This window comes from Corvus hawaiiensis, chromosome 3 (assembly GCF_020740725.1).
Source record: "Corvus hawaiiensis isolate bCorHaw1 chromosome 3, bCorHaw1.pri.cur, whole genome shotgun sequence".
In the NCBI taxonomy this organism is placed as follows: Eukaryota; Metazoa; Chordata; class Aves; order Passeriformes; family Corvidae; genus Corvus; species Corvus hawaiiensis.
The window spans coordinates 2,311,372-2,329,948 of NC_063215.1; the positions used below are offsets into that span (position 1 = coordinate 2,311,372).

At 44.4% G+C, this 18,577-nt stretch overlaps 1 protein-coding gene across 11 annotated transcripts in view; it reads left to right on the forward strand.

The window, feature by feature from the left end:
* Window positions 1-18,577, forward strand: part of HMBOX1 (homeobox containing 1) — a 107,034-nt gene that overhangs the window by 32,476 nt on the left and 55,981 nt on the right. For 10 of the 11 annotated variants that reach the window (XM_048296620.1, XM_048296621.1, XM_048296622.1 and 7 more), the window contains one exon: window positions 13,628-13,711. In XM_048296620.1, the coding sequence (XP_048152577.1) occupies window positions 13,689-13,711 (23 nt within the window). In that variant the 5' untranslated portion in view covers window positions 13,628-13,688. The remainder of the gene's footprint in view (window positions 1-13,627; window positions 13,712-18,577) is intronic. The other variant, XM_048296619.1, reaches the window with a different exon arrangement.

Sequence of the window (18,577 nt, forward strand, 5' to 3'; positions counted from 1 at the left end):
TTATCTCCTTACAACACTGGACTGCAGCTTTGAAGGCCACGTCAGCCTTGCTCTGAGAGGATCCCTTTGAACCTCTGAGCTGGCGCCTGACCCCTTTGGACAGGAACAAGTGGATACCTTACAGTTCCTTGGCTGTAGGAAAAGGTGGAGAGCTCCGCTCAGGAAAACAGCTCCAAGAAAAGGCTGCTGTAGAGGGGGTTTAGGGAATAAGCTGCATCGTGGCTAGGAAGCTTTTGGGTTAGGGAGAAGTTTGGGGGGGTTACAGAGTTTTTTTCTGTGGATTGTCATTCCAGCAGATAACACAGGTTGAGTTAAAAAGGGTTTGGACAAACCCTGATGTGGCACTGGTTGATTTCGGGAGCAAAACCAGCTCAGCAGCCCATTCATGTTACAGAACCACTCAGTGCTTCGAAATACACAAAATATCTGAACGTGGGGAATAAATTAATGGTTTTTAGCTATTATTTTGGCCACTTTCTTGTTGCTTCCCCCAGCACCAGCCTGAACCTTGTGTTAAAGCTGAGCACAAATGTTTGATTCAAAACCAGCTATAGTAGATGCATTTTCTGCTTGTTTCTGTAAGTGCAAAAACTCCATAATCAATCAGCTTTGAGAATAAATTGATGGCAACTCTGCCTGTGTTCAGTACAGATGATTTGTTCCTAATTCTTCCCATCCCTTTACCTTCTGACTGGCTCACAGTTAGCAGGTTTCCTGCAGATACTGCCTGCATCCACTTGCATTATATATGGAAAAAAAGAAAGTTTTCAGAGAAGTTAGCAAGTGAAAATGGAGACTGTAATGGCAGCCAGTACTGTAGCCTTTGCTGCCAGTGACAGCTATAATTATATATGGGGCACATACATTCTAGCAGATCCTTCCATTTAACCACCCTGGTTTAAGCACAGACCAAATTTAGGATCTGAGCATGGTGACCATGGCACTCACTACATCTCTAATTCCATCTTCTGCCATTTACTGTCTTTCTCAAATGCTCAGTGAGACTTTTTTTTCCTAGTTGTTCTATGGAACAGCTTTGATTTTTCTCACTTTGTGGTTATTTTAAGCTTCAGAAAACAATAAGAATGTACTTTCTTTTTTTTTTTTTTTCCCCCTCTTTCCTCTGTGCTTTTATGAAAGCAGAATCTGTGTAGATAAAGCACAGTTGATCTGTTAGGGATTACTGTTTCTCAGTTATTCTTTTGCTCTTGCATATCATGCCTTTATGTAGAAGAATATTTAAAGGTGTCATGTAGAACAGCGAGATGAAAGATTCTTTGTGCATTGAAGAATTCTGGTGTCACAGGAGTCCACCTGTTCTCCCCTAACTTTTTTTTTTTTTTAAACTGAAGTTTATTTAAAGTGATTTTTAGTGCTTAGAAAAGCTGCTGGCTTTTGACAGCCTTCAAGATTGAAAGGCTGTCCCCACAGGTGGTGGCAGCAGCACTGTGGCCTGGAATTCAGGGCACAGGAGTGGGAATCAGAAGATCCATGTTCTGTTCTCATCTTTATCCCAGCTGACCTTGAGCCAAGTAGCAGTAGCTGAGGCTCAGTTTTCTATGGGGAATTTTACCCCAGCTCACGAGGACATTGTTGTAAAGATTTGCTGCTCACTTAGGAAAGAAAAAGGATAAAAACTCCTTGCATCATCATCAAGCAACAGAGCTCGTGTCCAGTCTACCAGCCACAAGACTAATTGGCAGTTTTCAGGAGGAGATATTACCAGCAGCCCGTGGAAAACTCGGGATGAGTGGGAGTTCTTTTTGTCTGTGCAAAATTGTCTGAGAGGGGCTAACAAAGCCACACTGATTTCTTTTGGTGTGTCCTACAGGTGAAATCGTGGTGATTTCTGTGGAGAGTTGAGCTGAATCAGCCCAGAGATCCACTGGATGTAGCTTTGTGTGTCACATCGTGGTCAGAATCAGACAATTAATACACCCATCCAGCTTGCAAAGCTGTTCCTCTGATTAAGCACCAGAGGAGTTTTCTTTTTGACCCTTTCAGGCCATCAGCTTAATTCCCAGAAGCTTCAGATTTAATTACCCAAATCATTACCACAGCATGCATAGCTGCAGATTTAATAATGACCATAAAATTACTGAATCCTCTTTAAATTGAGTGTGGATTCCCAGCCAGAAGGTCCCTTCACACCTCAGCTCTAGTACAGGTGAATCCCACAGGTTGGTGCAGCACCTTTGCAAGTGCCACCTTTCTACACCTGATTTCCTCCAAATTTACTACCACTAGTAATACCCTTCTGCAGTTCTGCCAGCAAATTCAGGTGTTCTTGCCGTTCAAACTGTAGCTGAGCTCAAGTTTTACTGTTCTCAGAGCCCGTTTTTATGCCTTTAGCAGCAGCCTGACCTTTACACCTCTCTGTTTCAGATTCCTTCCACTCACTCTGTTGCCTTTGTGCCTATCCCTAAAATGTTCTTTAATCCATTTCAATTCCTTCTCCCTGCACAATACTTTATGACTTTGTAAATCATGATGCCTGAGTGGTACAAAATCAAATGCTTTCCTGAGATCCTGATAACTTATGTCCACTGTTTCACTCTTGTCTAACCTAACGATTTGGTCGTATAATAAAAAGGATTTCAGCAGATTTGTCAGGCATGACCTTCCTTTTATGAATCTGTACTGAATGTCCTCTACTAAATTATGCATTTCCAAATGTTCTGCAATTTTGGCTTTTATCAACACTTCCAATATATACCCACAGCTGAAGCTGGATTTCCTGTTCGAAGATTCAGCAGAACTCTGTCACAGCCCAATGAAATTCATCAGTTTTTCAGAAGTCTCCATAATAAAACTTCAGCTTCTTGTCCTCGTCTTCCTGAATGGTTCTTTCTGAGAGAGAGTAGGTTTAGATTGGATATTAGGGAGAAATTCTTGGCTGTGAAGGTGGGGAGGCCCTGGCACAGGTTGCCCAGAGAAGCTGTGGCTGCCCCTGGATCGAAGTGTCCAAGGCCAGGTTGGACAGGGCTTGGAGCAACCTGGGATAGTGGAAGGTGTCAGGGTTGTAAGGAGGTGAACTTCAAAGCATCTTTCTACTCCACACTATTCTGGGATTCTGTGATTCTACAGATCTTGACATTGGAGTCAGTATTTTGGTTTATAGAGCTCTGACAGTCCTGTGTTCTCAGGAAATACACAGGCTTGGTGTCAAATGTAGAATGAGTTGCTGAGTCTCAGCCCACTCACAGGTGAGGGGGTGTAGGCCAATAGCTCAGTCTATATTTGGTCCTGAGCTTCCTAAATAATTTCAGTTGAGGCTGGAGGTCAGTTCACCTCTCTGTGCATCCATTTATTTTCCTTGCCTGTTTCCTAAAGAGTGTTTTCCATTGCAGGCTTGTGTTGTGCTTTTGGCTGAATATATATGTGTGAAGGGGGAAGGGAAATGCCAAATCCTCCGAGTGCTTTTGCTTAAAGCCCTTATGTTTGTGCTTATACCTCCTTTGAACTTATACCTTGTCACTTGGGCTATGCTTCCAAATCTGGATTTCTCTTGGAGGGATGTTCTGACCCACCTACTTTGCACTGCTGATATATTTAGCAAAGTTTTGCCGTAATAGTCCTCCGGTGCTGTCCCAAAGCTGTCACCTGCTCTGCTGCCTCCCTCCTTCCCAGGCCCCTTCCATGCGTCAAAAGCCACCTGCCAGAGTTCTGTGTAGGACAAGGGGAATGGCTTTAAACTGAGAGTAGGTTTATATTCAACAGTGGGGAGAAATTCTTCGCTGTGAGGGTGGTGAGGCCCTGGCAAAATTCTCCCGGGGAAGCTGTGGCTGCCTCATCCCTGGAAGTGTCCAAGGCCAGGTTGGACAGGGCTTGGAGCAATGTGGGATAGTGGAAGGTGTCGCTGCCATGGCAGGGGGTGGAACAGGATGAGCTTTAAGTTCCCTTCCAACCCAAACTATCCTGGGATTCCATGACTCCTTGTCCCCAAGCCTGGCTCATGCAAAGCAAAGGTGCTGCTCAGCCTGGTTAGATCGAGCGTGGCACAGGAGAGTCCCAGTTGGATCTACAGCTCCTTGACAGGAGAGTGCAGCCAGGTGGAGATTGGCCTCTTCTCGCAGGTAAAAACAGACAGGACAAGAGGAAATGGCTTCAAATTGCACCAGGGAAGGTTTAGATTGGATATTAGGAACATTTTCTTAAACAAAAGGGCAGTTGGGCATTGGAAGGGGCTGCGGAGGGTGTTTGGAGTCCTTATCCCTGGAGGTGTCCAAGGAACACCTGGACATGGCACTCAGTGCTCTGGTCTGGGTGACAAGGTGGGGATCAGTCACAGGTGGAACTCGATGGTCTTGGATCTCTTTTCCAACCTCAGTGGTTCTGGTTCTGGAATTCTGGGATGCTAATGCCAGAGCAGACCATCTGAGGATGGAATATGTGTTAAGACCACAGGGAATAGTCTATTCTTTGCCCTGGACCCAGCTTAGAGCACAAGCATCACTAGAATCCTGCTTGGGTCTGTGTGTGCCCTGTATCTGCTGGTTATTGAAGGAGAAAATTGGAGTTATGGAGATATTTAACTTAAAATTACAGAAAATGCTCAGTGTAATAGATTGGCTTTTCTCTAAAAAGCCAGGTTCTGCCTCCCTCCTCCAATCTTCCTGTTAGATGTCATCCAAGATGGATTCTAAGTGCAAAAAAAAAAAGGGAGAAGAAATAAAGCAAGTGAACCTGCAGAAAGTGAATCATTCCTACTAAATTTAAACCACTTATTATGGGGAGGGAAAAAAAAAAGAGAACTCGGATTACAGGTTTAGCAAGCATGAGCACATACTTCAGTGTGTATTGCTGGATTTTTAATTGCCAAACTACTGATTTCTTGGAACTCTGCTATTAGCATTGTTAAGCAGTGTTCCAGACAGTCACTCCTATAAATCCTGTTAATATGTTAAGCAGGAGAAGGCCTTTGAAAGAATAATATTTAGCTGGCGAGTGATCTCCGTTTGGGTGTGTGGTCTGGGCTAAGGTAGGAGAAGTGACTGTGCTTGCTCTTGGAATGTTCTGCTGGAGCACCCAGTTGATGTTTGTTTGAATGTTACTTGGTTTCTAGTAGGTGCTTAGGAATATTTTATTTATTTGTTGGGATAAAAGTGTTAAATAGGGTGTATAAAAATAAGGTCTTAAAAAAACCAGGAGAGGGACTGTGGACAAGGGATGGAGGGACAGGAAATGGGAGAATGGCTTCCCACTGCCAGAGGGCAGGGTTGGATGGAATACTGAGAAGGAATTGTTCCTTATGAGGGTGGAGAGGCCCTGGCACAGGTTTCCCAGAGAAGCTGGGGCTGCCCCTGGATCCCTGGAAGTGCCCAAGGCCGGGCTGGATGGGGCTTGGAGCAGCCTGGGCTAGTGGAAGGTGTCCCTGCCCATGGCAGGGGATGGAACTGGATGAGCTTCAAGGTCCCTTCCAGAACAAACAATCCTGTGATTCCATGATTTTCTAACTCTTGACTTTGGAATTAGTATTTTGTCTCATGTATCTTTGAGAGTAGTCGGTGCTCAGGGTATCAGCAGCTCCCTGCCTGCAGTTCAGCAGGTTGGATGTCACACGTGGAGTGAGCTGCTGAGTTTCAGCCCAGTCACAGATCACTGAATTCCAACCCCTTGCCCTGGGCAGGGGTAAGTCATCTCCGTCTGTTCTGCACAAGTCACTGGGTAGAAACAAGATGAAGTCTCTGGTATAGAGTCACCGGAGTACAGCTTTACCTTGGACTAAAAGCTCATCCTCTCCCTTGCCTCTGCTGCTCCGTGTTCCTCTGCAGGAGTGGGAGAGCCCCCCAGGCTTTCTGGCAAAGCTGTGAGAAAGGAAACTTTGATCGGCCTCTTTGCTTGCCATGGATAATTCCTTTAGAGGGGAAGCTGATCAAAGTCCAGGTCAGCCGGGAGGAAGAAGAGGGGAAGCAGAAAAGGACGGTGGAGCCACAGATCGATATTTTGAGCACAACAGGTTGACAAGGGCACGGGGTGGAGCGGAGCAAGGGGACGTGTTTGATCTGTGCTGCTGTGGTGGGGACACGTCTGCCACATGCCAGCCCTGTTCCAGCATCCCTGGCAGACTCAGGATGCTCTGATAACTCTTCGTGTTCTGAAGTGAACAACAGATGGGTGCCCTGGGTGCCCTGGGTGCCCTGTGACCTCCAGCAGTTGTGAGCAGAGAGCAGACCCTGGTGACACCACGCTGCTCTCAGCCTCCTTTTCTGGCACAATTTTTACGTAGACTTTCTTGGGAGATGAAAAAGGGCTGCATTCTTATTTTATTACGAGTAACTGAGAGCTTGCAGCACTTTTCAGAACAGCATTTTATATTTTGTGAAGTTCCTACCAAGTTTATTGTTTGTACAGCATTTTATCTTGTTCCTCTTTGGGAAAAAGGAATGATGATCTTAAATCCAAAACCTGTTTTAAAACAGATAATACTTAAATTTTATGCAGTGAATTTGCTATTGTCAAGTGATACCACTTTCCTCTTTAATACTTTTTTTTGTGCCATACAGCAGTGCAAAAATAAAGGGTTGTGAGGCATGACTTGTTTCTCTTGCTTGTTCCTGGTACAAATGATGGCAGATACAGTTCTGGTTTCTTTCTTTGGGTCAGCAGCTGGGTGCAGGTTCTTGAACTCAATTCACCTGAATGTGCATCTTGTACTGAGCATCTTCATACTGTCATAGGATTGTGTAGTTGCAGTTCTCTGTGCCTGCCGAGGGTTTTACATCCATGCAGATGCAAATTCCAAGCGTGATGGACCACTCCATCAAAAAATGCTGCTTTTGGAAGTGTTCCCTGATTTGGCACAGGAAAAGTTAAAATCAAGTCGAATAAAAAGGAAATCAAGTTTGATTCAATCAACACATTTCAAAGCCCTTGTCTTGCAATTTATCTCCCTCTGTCAAGTAACCCGATGCCAAGCAGTTTCTGGAATTCCACTGAAGAGGATTTGGGGCATCTACTGAGGTGTTCCCCTGGAGAGTCATGGATGAAGGAAGGTCCCTTCCTGTCCAGCTGAATGAACACTGATTTCTTGGAGCTGTTGTATGTTTTGCAGTGTCCCTTGTTGACCCTGCCTTTTCCCAGCCATGACATCCACAGAATCCATGAGTTCCTCTTCCTGGTGGACTCCTGAATCCTCTGTGGGACAAGCAGTCTGCAGTGGAGGTGGATTCATGGCATGCAGACGTGCTTGGCAATTGAGCACCTCATTTCACTTGGCATGTCCAGGGCTCCTGTGTCCCTGTATCCCTCAGAGAAAACTCTCAAGGTAATTGCTGTTAATTGGGATGGTTTTTGAACGAGCCTCTCATTTGTTGTATGTGTGGCCCAGGCTTGACTCAAGGAGATGGCAGTCTCCCATCCATCAGTTTTGTCAGGATGAAGGTGTGTTCTTAGAGTATACCTGGAGTTCAAGGTGCAATCCCTGCTGGTGTCATGTAGGGCTTCAAAATCTCAGTTCCACTCCAGGGTCTGTCTTGTCTGTTGTAGCTCTGTAAGAGTCAGGTGACTCCTAACTCGCTCTTCCTCCCCCATTTCAGTGCTCCAGCTGATCTGAATGGGCTGAAATCCTGTTTGATCCCTAAGGAAATGGGGTTGTAGCAGCCATTGGCTGTCCCTACATGTCAGGAGTTTGTGCCTCGCTGTTACTCTGCTGGTGACATTTGTGTGTAATTTTAGCTGGAAAAGCCAATTCAGTTCTGGTTTTTGATTTGAGGCGAATTTTTAGCCATGATTGGAAGGGACAACATACAGCAGTCTAGGAGATCCAGCAGCGTAGGTGCTTGGGATGTTAACGCTGGAAGCTCATTTGTAAGCAATAACCAAAATACAACCCGTGCGCTCTGCTCAGATGTGTCTGCAAAGGTGGCTTGGGGACAGCATTTCATTTCCAGCTGCCATTAAGGACAAAGCGACACTAAATTACATCCTTTTACTGGGACTGCATTGCCTTTGATGGATCTCTGGGACTTTTGGAGTAACTCAGGGTCTTTTCCAGTGAAATACAGATGGTCATTTCTGCCTTTCTGGAAGCCTTGGAGTTTGGGAAACTTCGTGATTTTGTGACCTCAATTTTTCTGTAGTGGGATCTGTTGCCAGTCCACTTCAAAATGGAGCCTGGCCTCTGCCTCATGCTCTAGAAAATTCCAGTAAATTTGGGCAAGGGGGTTTCTTTTGCATGGGATTTGGGAGGGAAAAGAAGGGAAAAATAGTTTTGACTGTGGTTCTTGGCTAAATGTCCTGTGCAAATGTGCTGCAGGGCATGTTGTAGGAGAAATTATTTATTTGATTTTTTCCATTTACCTGTAATAAATGATAAGCTGTGGCTTTATCATAAGATTGAGGTGTTTGTTTTCTAAAACATTCTGTTGATGTTTTCCCCTCAGAGAGTTCAGGGAAAAAACAAGAGCCCATAAAAAAATTGTAAACTTGTTAACTTGACAAGGAGCTGCTGCATTCCCTCACCATAATCCCAAAATATGGCCTGCTCCAGGGTTGTGCTGCGAAAGGTTTGGTAAACAACACAGTCACAGTAAGAATGAAAACAGCATTGGCTGGAGGTGACTTCTGAGCATTTTTCCAAGGATTTTTTTGTTCATAAAAAGTGTGATCTCTTGCTGCTTTCCACTCACTGGTGCAGGTTGCTCAGAGGAATTGGAGTCTTAAATTTTGAAGATGCTCTGGACATGGTCCTGAACAATTGGTTTTGGTGTCCCTGCTTGAGCAGGGAGCTTGGATAAAAGGTTTTCCGTGTGGAACTGGATGCTGCGCGTCACCAAGCTGTGGGGTGTGCTCAGGAGGTGGCAGTGCCTGGAGAAGGTTCCTAGCCTTGCTTCCCAGGGCACAAATAAAACACATCCTCAAGTCATATGGCAGAGCTTTTTTTAAATTTTTTTTTTCCTAATATGCCTATTTTGGGAAAATGGGCTAGAGAGTCCTAGATTAGCTCCAGTATTTTGGACACTAGTCCTACTTTTGTGCATGCACCCCGATGAATTTAAGTTTTGATACAAACGTGGTACCTGGAGTTTTAGAAGCACTGGGTAAATAAGAGCCTGTCTGAACATCTCCTGGGAATAAAGGACTTGGAGCTGGCAAAGGAAGGCTGCTGTCTGGAATGTGAAGCCAGACACATTCAAAGTAGAAATCAAGTACAAATTCGTAATGGAGAGGGTGATTAATCACCAGAATGAACTGGAGTGGATGGATCTTTGGTCTCTTGCTGGTTTTGAAGCAAAATGTCCTGGGACAGGAGTTAAACCAGGTAACAGCTTTACTTCACACTGGACTCAGTGTAGAGAAGTTGATTGAATCCAGGATCGTTTAGGTTGGAAAAGACCTCCAAAATCATCCAGTTGGAATGAGTCCCACCTTTGGCAGATCACCACCTTGTCACCCAGACCAGAGCATCGAGCGACACGTCCAGTTGTGCCTTGGACACCTCCAGGGATGGGGACTCCACCACCCCCCTGGGCAGCCCATTCCAATGTTTAACAACCCTTTCCATGAAGAAATTCCTCCTGATGTCCAACCTGAACCTCCCCTGACACGTGTTCATGAACATGTGTACACACACGTGCCCAGGGCCCAGAAAACCTGACAATTCCTACAGACCTTAAGCTGTACATTGAGTAAAAGACGTAAATTTTGAAATTTTTGCTATTTCTAGGAGAGTATTTGTTTGTAATTATGTATGGAGTTGGGAATCTGCCTTTACTGTGAGTTCAGCAGTGGTAGCACTTCGTTATTAGGGCTGAATTTCTTCACCAGGCTGGACCTTGGTGGTTCTGCATTCCAGGAGTGCTGTGTGTGACAATTGTAGCGGCGGGGCCTCTGCTGTGTTCAGCCACTGGTACTGCCCAGGGTGGCTTTAAGCCAAGAATTCAGCCCCTCTGTTCATGTTTTACTTATGTCAAAATGGGGATGTTTGTCTTCCCCAAGGACGAAAGCTTTTAGTTTGTTATTTGTAAAGCCCATTTTAAGAACTCACCAAGGAAGGTATTAGTGAAATACAAAGTGATGGCTTTTTTTTTTTTTATCCTATGTGAGTCACTCAGAAATTAAAAGAGAAAATTAGTTTCTCTTCCAAATAAGTGATATCCGCCTCATCTTTACCAAGTGACTTTCTCCTTGCTTCTGCAGGGTGTTGTGGATCAGGGTGAACTCTACTTCAAAACATTTAATTGCACGCAGTGAGAAATGAAGAAAACTGAAGTGGATCCCAAGAATGTATTAAAAATCAGAACTGAAATGAGAATGATTTCATGTCAAATAAGACAAATGCAGAGTTGATACTCCAGTGCTTCACACTTCCACTTGTCCTTGGCACCGAGAAAATGAGATTTTTAATATCTGAAAAATAGATTGCCATGAAGACTTCATCCATTGTAAATTTAAGCTGCCTTTATAGCAACTTAAGCTGGGGACAAGATTGTTCATTACATCTGATTCTACAACTGCAGCCATGATTTCCATATTAATAGTGGCTTCTTTTTTTGTTGTCTGTACCAGAAATAGGAAGGGGAGCTGGTTGTGTTTTCCCTGGGTTAGCAGATAATTTATTTAATGAATAATGCGAAAAAGGGCAAAGGTTTGTGAGTTCTTACTCCCATATCACCACAGAGAGTGGTGACACCTGCCTTGGCTGCTGTGCTCAGACTGCTTTGGTGCTTTGGTTCATGCTGAAAGGAGACTGAGGGAAAGAGGGATATTGAGTCATGATTCAGAGTCAGGATTTGTTGCTGATGGAATTTATGTTGGTTGGGACTGAATTTTTTTGACTCAGATTTTAGGTGAAGGGTTTGCTTGTTCCCTGCCTGATGTGCCCTTAAGTGACAAAAGCATTGAAGCAACTTCTCACATGTGTCTGGGGGTGGGGAAGGTATTTCTGTGCCACTGAACTTTAGACCAACGTGGAGTCAAAGACTGTTTGTGCCCCTTTTCAATAGCTCGGGGCTGGCAGCGGCCGGAGGAAGCACCAGCTTCCTCTCCTTTCTCTGAAACTGCGTTTCCTTTCGCCAGTCCTGCTCCCAAGGCAGACCTGAGCATTCCCTGTCCTTCCTTACTCAGGCTGGGACAGTTCGTGGTTGCATTCTGAGTGTAATAAATCCTCCTGACACTTTAACCTAGCAAAAATGGAGAATTATCCCTATTTTCTCATGAATTTGCTGCTGTTTATTTCTGCTGAAATCCCGTCGTCCTCTGTCTGCACTCACAGATCTGGAGTCTCTTGGAAAAGCTCATCTTCCTTCTCTAATCACGTCCCAGATTTGGTCTAGGTCCTAATGGCTCTTCACTTAAAACGTCTGAGGTCCATACCAGTTTTTTCCTCTTTCATTGCTATCACTAATATCATCCTCCTGCCTTTGTCATCTCAAAACCTGAGTTACTGCAGCCTTTTCTTTGCTTCTCTTATCTCATCTCCTCGTGTTCTACTTTTAATCCTGCATTTCATGATGATGGAAGGTGATTTTTTCTTTCCTTTACTGGATTTTCTTCTTTGCTACATCCACACTCCTCACCCTGAAAGCAGATCTTTCTCTAAGGAATCCAGTTCTCTGTCATTAGCCCCTCTGACCTTCAGAAAGTTTGTATATATTTAAGTCTAATTTGTTCCTCTTTGGAAAACAAAACAGCTCTCTGTATTAAAATTTGGCAAGAAGTCAGCAGCATGATCTCATATTTTTTGTGACTGCCTAGGGGAATATGTTTAAAATGCAGTTAAAGAGATTTGACAGACGAGGGGTTTGCTGGGGGAGTCTCACTAAAAGGTTTGGGGTGGCTGACAGGGCGGGACCTGAGTGTTTGGCTCTTCCTTCCATCAGTGGTTTGGTGTCACTGATTCTCTCCCAGCCCGCAGAACGTGACCTGTGAGGGTCTGCTGGGATCACTCATCTTGGTGACCTCTTCCTGGAGAGAAAGAGGCAGCTCAGGACCTCAGTGTGGGCCAAATGAGGTGTTTTGGAAGAGCAGCAGCCAGCACTCAGCACCTCCCCTCCCTGGAAACACCCAGAGCTTTCCCTGGCCACAGCTGGGTGGTAGAAGGCTCTTGTGGACAGGCTTAAACCTCCCAGGAAAGCAGGTGGTCAAAAGCTGAGTGCTGCCACTTTTGGGAAAGCTCATTTGGCCCAGCCTCTGGTCCTGAAAGTTCATGAGTTTTTTCGTGGAGGAAAAAAGGAAAAAAAATGCTATCACCATCCCTGGAGGGATTTAAGAGCTGTGTGGATGTGGCACTTGGGGACGTGGGTCAGTGGTGGCCTTGGCAGTGCTGGGGTAACAATTTGACTCAATAGTCTCTATGGAGGTGATTTTCCTCCTGTATTCTCCTTTGTGAGATCTCATGTGGAGTTCTGTGTCCAGCTCTGGGGCCTCAGCACAGGGAGGACATGGAGCTGCTGGAGTGAGTCCAGAGGAGGCCATGGAGCTGCTCCGAGGGCTGGAGCCCCTCTGCTCTGGAGCCAGGCTGGGAGAGCTGGGGGTGTTCACCTGGAGAAGAGAAGGATCCAAGGAGACCTCAGAGCCCCTTCCAGTGCCTAAAGGGGCTCCAGGAGAGCTGGAGAGGGACTTGGGACAAGGGATAGAGGGACAGGACAAGGGGGAATGGCTTCCCACTGCCAGAGGGCAGGGATAGATGGGATATCAGGATGGAATTGTTGGCTGTGAGGGTGGGGAGTCCTGGCAGAGGGTGCCCAGAGAAGCTGTGGCTGCCCCTGGATCCCTGGAAGTGTCCAAGGCCAGGCTGGACAGGGCTTGGAGCAACCTGGGATAGTGGAAGATGTCCCTACCCATGGCAGGGGGTAGAACTGGATGAGCTTCAAGATTCCTTCCAAAACAAACTATTCTGGGATTCTGTGATCTTAGAGGGCTTTTCCAGCCTAACCAGCTTTGGGATTCTTCAGTCTCTCTGTGCCTCGTGGGCTCCATCTGGGAGAGGTGCAGTTCTTCCCCAAGATCTTCAGCAGGTGTTGATGGAGGAAGAGCCTTTCTCTAATATCTGGACCACTTACAACCACTGAGAAGAGCCAAGATGTGTCCATCCCTCATTGCTGTCCATGGTTTAGCAATCTATGATTGCTGATGTTACAGATGGAGCAGAGGAAATTATCCCATGCAACTCCCTGTGCTACTCTTTCCACTCATTTTCTATCCCAGCTTTGCTTGGATACAACATCCTGCCTTTTCCCTTTCCTCTTGGTTAATAGTTTGACTTTTGGAGCACTCTCAGTCCAGGTTAGTTTGTGGAGAAAGACATCAGCAGTGATAGCTGAGGAAAATTCTATTAGGTCATTCCTCCTCAGAACACAGTACCTGTCTCCTGAGCTCTTTGCGGATGTTGGCCAAATAATCCTTTTAATAGCTTTTGTGAGTTAAAAGGGTAGGTAACTGTCATAAGGCTAAATGATTGCATAGATTAATTTACTTGTGGCCAAAAGAAATCAATTGTAATTTAAATTTTTGTCTCTGGCCTGATTACAACACCAGACATCAACTCTGTCCGTAAGAATCTGCCGTGTGCATTGAAGTCTGTGAGTCTGGATTAGTGACAGATTATCCAGAATGATGTGATTGGATCTCTTTGCCTCTCACAGACATCTCTAATGTTGTTGGATCTTTTCCTTGTGTCTTACAGAATGGTGAATAACACTGAAGACCCTCAAGCGGCTTTGTAACGTCCCATCCTCATGTAAAGTATGCTCAGAACTTTTCCAGTAGTGTAAGTACAAACTGAAGAAACTCATAGCAATTAAGAGTAATTTCGTGGTATTTTTCTGTTAAATTGTCTAAAAGAAGTGGTTACAATGATTATGAGCAGTTGGCTGAGTTGGAGACTTCCACTGGTGGAATATTTAAACCAGGGAAGAAATTTTAACCAGGAATAGTAAAATAACTGGATATTTCAATCAGGGAATAGTAGCATTGAATTCCTCACTTGGTCTGGCTGATGTATTGTTTGTGCTTCTACATTTCTGTCACTGAAAAACAAGGAAAATGATGCAGTTCTTTGAAACTCAGCCTTGATCAGAGAAAAATCAATGTTACAGGAGAGATTTCCATACAACCACTGAACATATGAGAGGGATAGAGAGTTTAGCACCACTCTAGATTTGCTGAAAGGGATGAGCCACCTTTGATTCAGTGTCCTCTGGCAAAGGCACAAAACCTGGGGCACCTCACCTAACCCTGGTACTGGATGTGTTGGTCCAAGCAACTCAAGTACCTTGAATGCCAGTGCCAGTCAAGGTTGTCCAAATCTCATCCTGGAATTTGAAATTTGTTTGTTCCTTTAAATGACTTTTGTCATATATCTTCAATTTAATTGGTTTCCATGCTGTTTCTTCAATAAATAAGCAATTGAATTCAAATTTTGGAGCTTGTCAGGCTGAAAGGAAGGGCTTGACCTGCGCTGTGCTGTCACTCATCTCCCACTGGCCAGTCCTGTATCGCTATTCCCAATATCCCTGTTACAGACACAACCAAATATTCATCCCCTGGCAATCACATTCCTGGGATACTTTGACCTCTTGACTTCAGATTGTTCCTTCTCTCAGGCTGAGCTGGAAAGAGGAACCCTTTCTGCAGCATAGGTAGCAAGGAGCTGGGCTGCTGTGAATGAATCACATTTTCCCAGATGGATTATTTCAAGGATGAAGATTTATCCTTGGACGTTCATAGTGCAAGTGGCAGTGCAGTCACAGCCTTCTGTAGAGGGAGTCACAGCAGAGAATAATGACTGCCAGGGATTTAGTGTTGGAAACCAAACTCCAATGGATTTCAAAAAGCCATTAATTAGTTATTTTCTATTGCTGGTGGCTTCGTGTTCTGTTCAAAACTAGTGGTTTCCTACTTGCTGGCAGTCCCTGGAGCCACCTCCTCTTCTTCCTTTTAGCTGGAAGTATGTTGGATTTCAGTATTAAAACCACCACTTGAAATTTTAAAGATCTAATTCACAGCAGGAGAGAAGTCTGGAGGTAAGGCCATGTCACCCTGGGCATCTTTGTTATCCCTGTAATTCAGATTTGCTGGGTGACCTCAGAGCTCCTCTGTGTTTTGAGTGAGTGCAAGGATATCTCACAGCTTTGTATCAGGCTTTTGCCAGAAATTTCCAAACTGGGAATTGCATAGCTTGAATTTCCTGGTTTTTAGCTCGATTTCGGTCATGTTCTGTCCCTGTGCAGTTTTCTGCTGCCACATCCCAGCACAGCAGTAGCAGCTTCCTTGATTTATTCCAGTGTATGTGCAGTTAATATGGTCGTGGAAGATGCAGTAGAAGTAGAGGTGAATAATTTTTGACTGAGGGAAAAAATGGGGGGAACCTATTTGGAGGGGATTAGAGAGTATTAAATTAGAGGAAATGGGCCAAGATGACCCATTTAGATAGAAAGTTTACAGATTAAACCATAGATACCTTTTAAAAAGGGTGAATGGATTGTGAAAGGGAAAGAAGAAAATGGAGCCTTAAAATTTTTTTTAAATTTGAATGTACATTTTTGAATGTAAATAGTGATTAAGATTGAACAGTTGTGAAACTGCCATGGTAAGAGAGTAGTTGGGTTACTCCTAAGAGTAGGAGTGACCTGGCTGCAGTTATCATATCACTGCCTCATTTTTGCCCTTACTAGGATGAGAGTCAGTGCTGGAGAGAAGTTTGAGGCACGGTGTAAACACAGAACTCTTGATCTTGACCTCAGGAATTAAGAATTTATCTAAAATGAAGTCCTGTAGCTGACACAGGTTTATCTCTGTTGGGCTCTCCATAAATATGGGAGCAATTACTTGTGCTTCACAGTCCATATTGATTAATTATGGTGTGTTAATAGTGAGCTATGAGTTTTACATCCCTCAAAATATGATTTCTGACAGAACCAGGCAGTTTCACTGTCGTCACTTCAAGTTTACCTGAATTCTCAGGCCCGTGCTTATGAATTTAGCTGCCAGCAGTGACAGGGCTGTCTGGGGAGTGAGTAAAAGAAAATCAGGGTGAGTAATGCAGATGGAAAAGAACTGGATTGAAGCCTTGTCATCATTTAGGGAAAACAACAGGAAGAAAAGAAGAGGAGTGTGAACTGTACCAAGTCAGCACAGATTGAAGAGCAGGCACTGGAGTTACAGTGGCTTAGAAAATCACCACAGGCTGAGCTGTACTTGTCCAGTGTCCTTGAAATGCGACACAAAGCAGGTTAATTAAACTCAGGCAATAGAAAACTCAGCTGATTTTCTCTTTTTGTCTTCGGTGACAAGGTATCATGTAAATAGTGGGTGACTTGGATTATTCAGTTGGCTTTTTTAGCTTCTTTAACTGAAACAATGCCCTGCCTGAGCCCTTGGTTTTACTTCAAGATAAACCAGGATGAGGAGTTAATTCATGATTTCACAGCTAAAGTGACGTAAAGAAAAAATCTTGTTGAATGGAAGAGTTTTTTTCCTCAAAAGGGTTTGGCACAGCTGCCCAGGGCAGTGGTGGATTCCCATCCCTGGAGGGATTTAAAAGCTGTGTGGATGTGACACTTGGGGACATGGGTTAGTGGTGGCCTTGGCAGTGTGGAATGTAGACTGGGTCTTGTCTGTCATGCAGGAAATTTCCCTAGTTCGGATCTGGGTTACACAAAGAGATGGTTGTTGCTTTAAGAGCATTAATTAGGATATTCATTTCTTTCTGAAATGCTTTTAACTAAAATAAAACTCCAGTGTGGAAGCAGCAGTGACCAGAAGCCCATGGTTTTTGCTATTATGATTTATTTTCTTCAAGAAGACACTGTTATCTATTCCTGAGTTCTCCAAGTATAATCTCTGTCTTCACTAAGGCTGTGCCAGTAAAACTACACTTGCAAACTGTTTTTCTAGTGGAAAATAATTTGCTTTGTAGTTAAGCACAAAAACAGGGGTAGGTGAGGTTCAGCAGTTTGCTGAACAAACGGGGTTTGGATTTTAGTTTTCTGAAGTAACAAATTTCTCTTTTGAGGAAGTGTTTTGGTTGTTAGTGCTGGTGAGAGATCCTGAAGGAGAGTGAAGAAGGTGCCTGAAATACTTCAGAATGTCTCCTTTTCTTCATGTGTGGAAGAGGTGGTGGAAATCCTGGTGATGGCTTCGCTTGAGAATTGTCCTACACCTTGTCATGTCTGATGCTATAGATGGACCTTGTATGTGTGGTGAGAAAACGCTCAAGAGTTTGGCCAGGCTCTTGTTCTGCCTTCTTGCAAAATTCCTGTGTCTTTGAACAAGTCATTTGGACTTGTCCAAAGTCCAGCCCTTCTCTGGGAGCTCCTGGTCACAAAAATTAGTGTAGTGTTACTTCCCTGCCTGACAGGGATCTTGTGATTCCAGTATTTTGATACCCCAGGTGGCAGAATTAATGGAGAAGAGTTCTGAGATTCTGCCTTGATTTTAATAAAGGATTGGTCAAATTTTGATATTAAATAGGGGAGGCAGAAGACAGCACTATACCCTGTAGTCTTGCCAGCTAAAAATTATGAATTATCATAGAATCCCAGAGTATTTTGGGTTTGGGTTGGAAGGGACCTTAAAGCTCATCCAGTTCCACCCCCTGCCATGGGCAGGGACACGTTCCTATAATCCCAGGTTTCTCCGAGCCCCATCCAGCCTGGCCTGGAACACTTCCAGGGATGAGCCAGTCTGGTGTCTATGGCAGGCCTATGTCTCAGTTTTATTGATGACTTTTTTAATGACTCTGTTTCTTCACATGGATTACACTATTTCAGTGTGTTCATAAGATTTACTGTAAGTAAAGCACACGAGTCCTGCTTTGGGAGCTGTTACAGAGCTTATATATCCAAAGTTTAGTCTTTGGCTCTCAAATCCAAGAGCTCCTCCTTGCTCTTGGCACAGGTTTGGGCTTTGGGCCCTGGTTCAGCGCTCAGCTGCCACTACAGCTTTTCTCTCTGTTTGTTAGTCCTTCTGGTCCCTCATTCTGCCCTTGAATCCAGGCTCAGAGTTTGAATTCCTGCCTTGTTGCTGTAGAATTGCAATAATAGCAGGAAACCCAGATTTTGGAAGTAGGGAAGGTTAGGGTTAGACAGATAAGGTGTCAGTGTGAATCAGTGTGTGCCTTGAGTAGAATTCAGAAGTATCTGGCTGCCAGCCCTGTGCTTAGTCAGAGGTCAGTCCCTTTTGTAAGACTTGGATTATGACAATAATTGCCATTTATATTATATTTTTGCCTTGTAAGATCAATCTCAAGTTCTCTCTCTCTTTCTCAGAGATGTAAAGCAGAGTTAAGTTACTCACCCGAGTGGCAAAACTGCTGGGTTTGCTCACTGCCAGCATCCAGTAAAATCATTTTATCAGCAGAGAATTTCAGAGAATAAGTGGAAGAACAGCTTGTGTAGAATAGTGAGTCGGGGTTTGGGGCTCTTTAACCAGCTGAGAAACTTGAAGCCTCCTGAAGAAACGATGTGTTGATATTCTGCTCTCAGCTTGCCTCCTCTAATTTGTGTAGCGGTGAGTATTTGATTACGCCGGATTTATTTTCAGAAGTTTCAGGCTGCTCTTATTAATTGTCCCCATTTTGATCGAAGGCGTGTGGCAGAGCTCTGCATTCCAGAGCCGCTGTTTTGCATCCCTA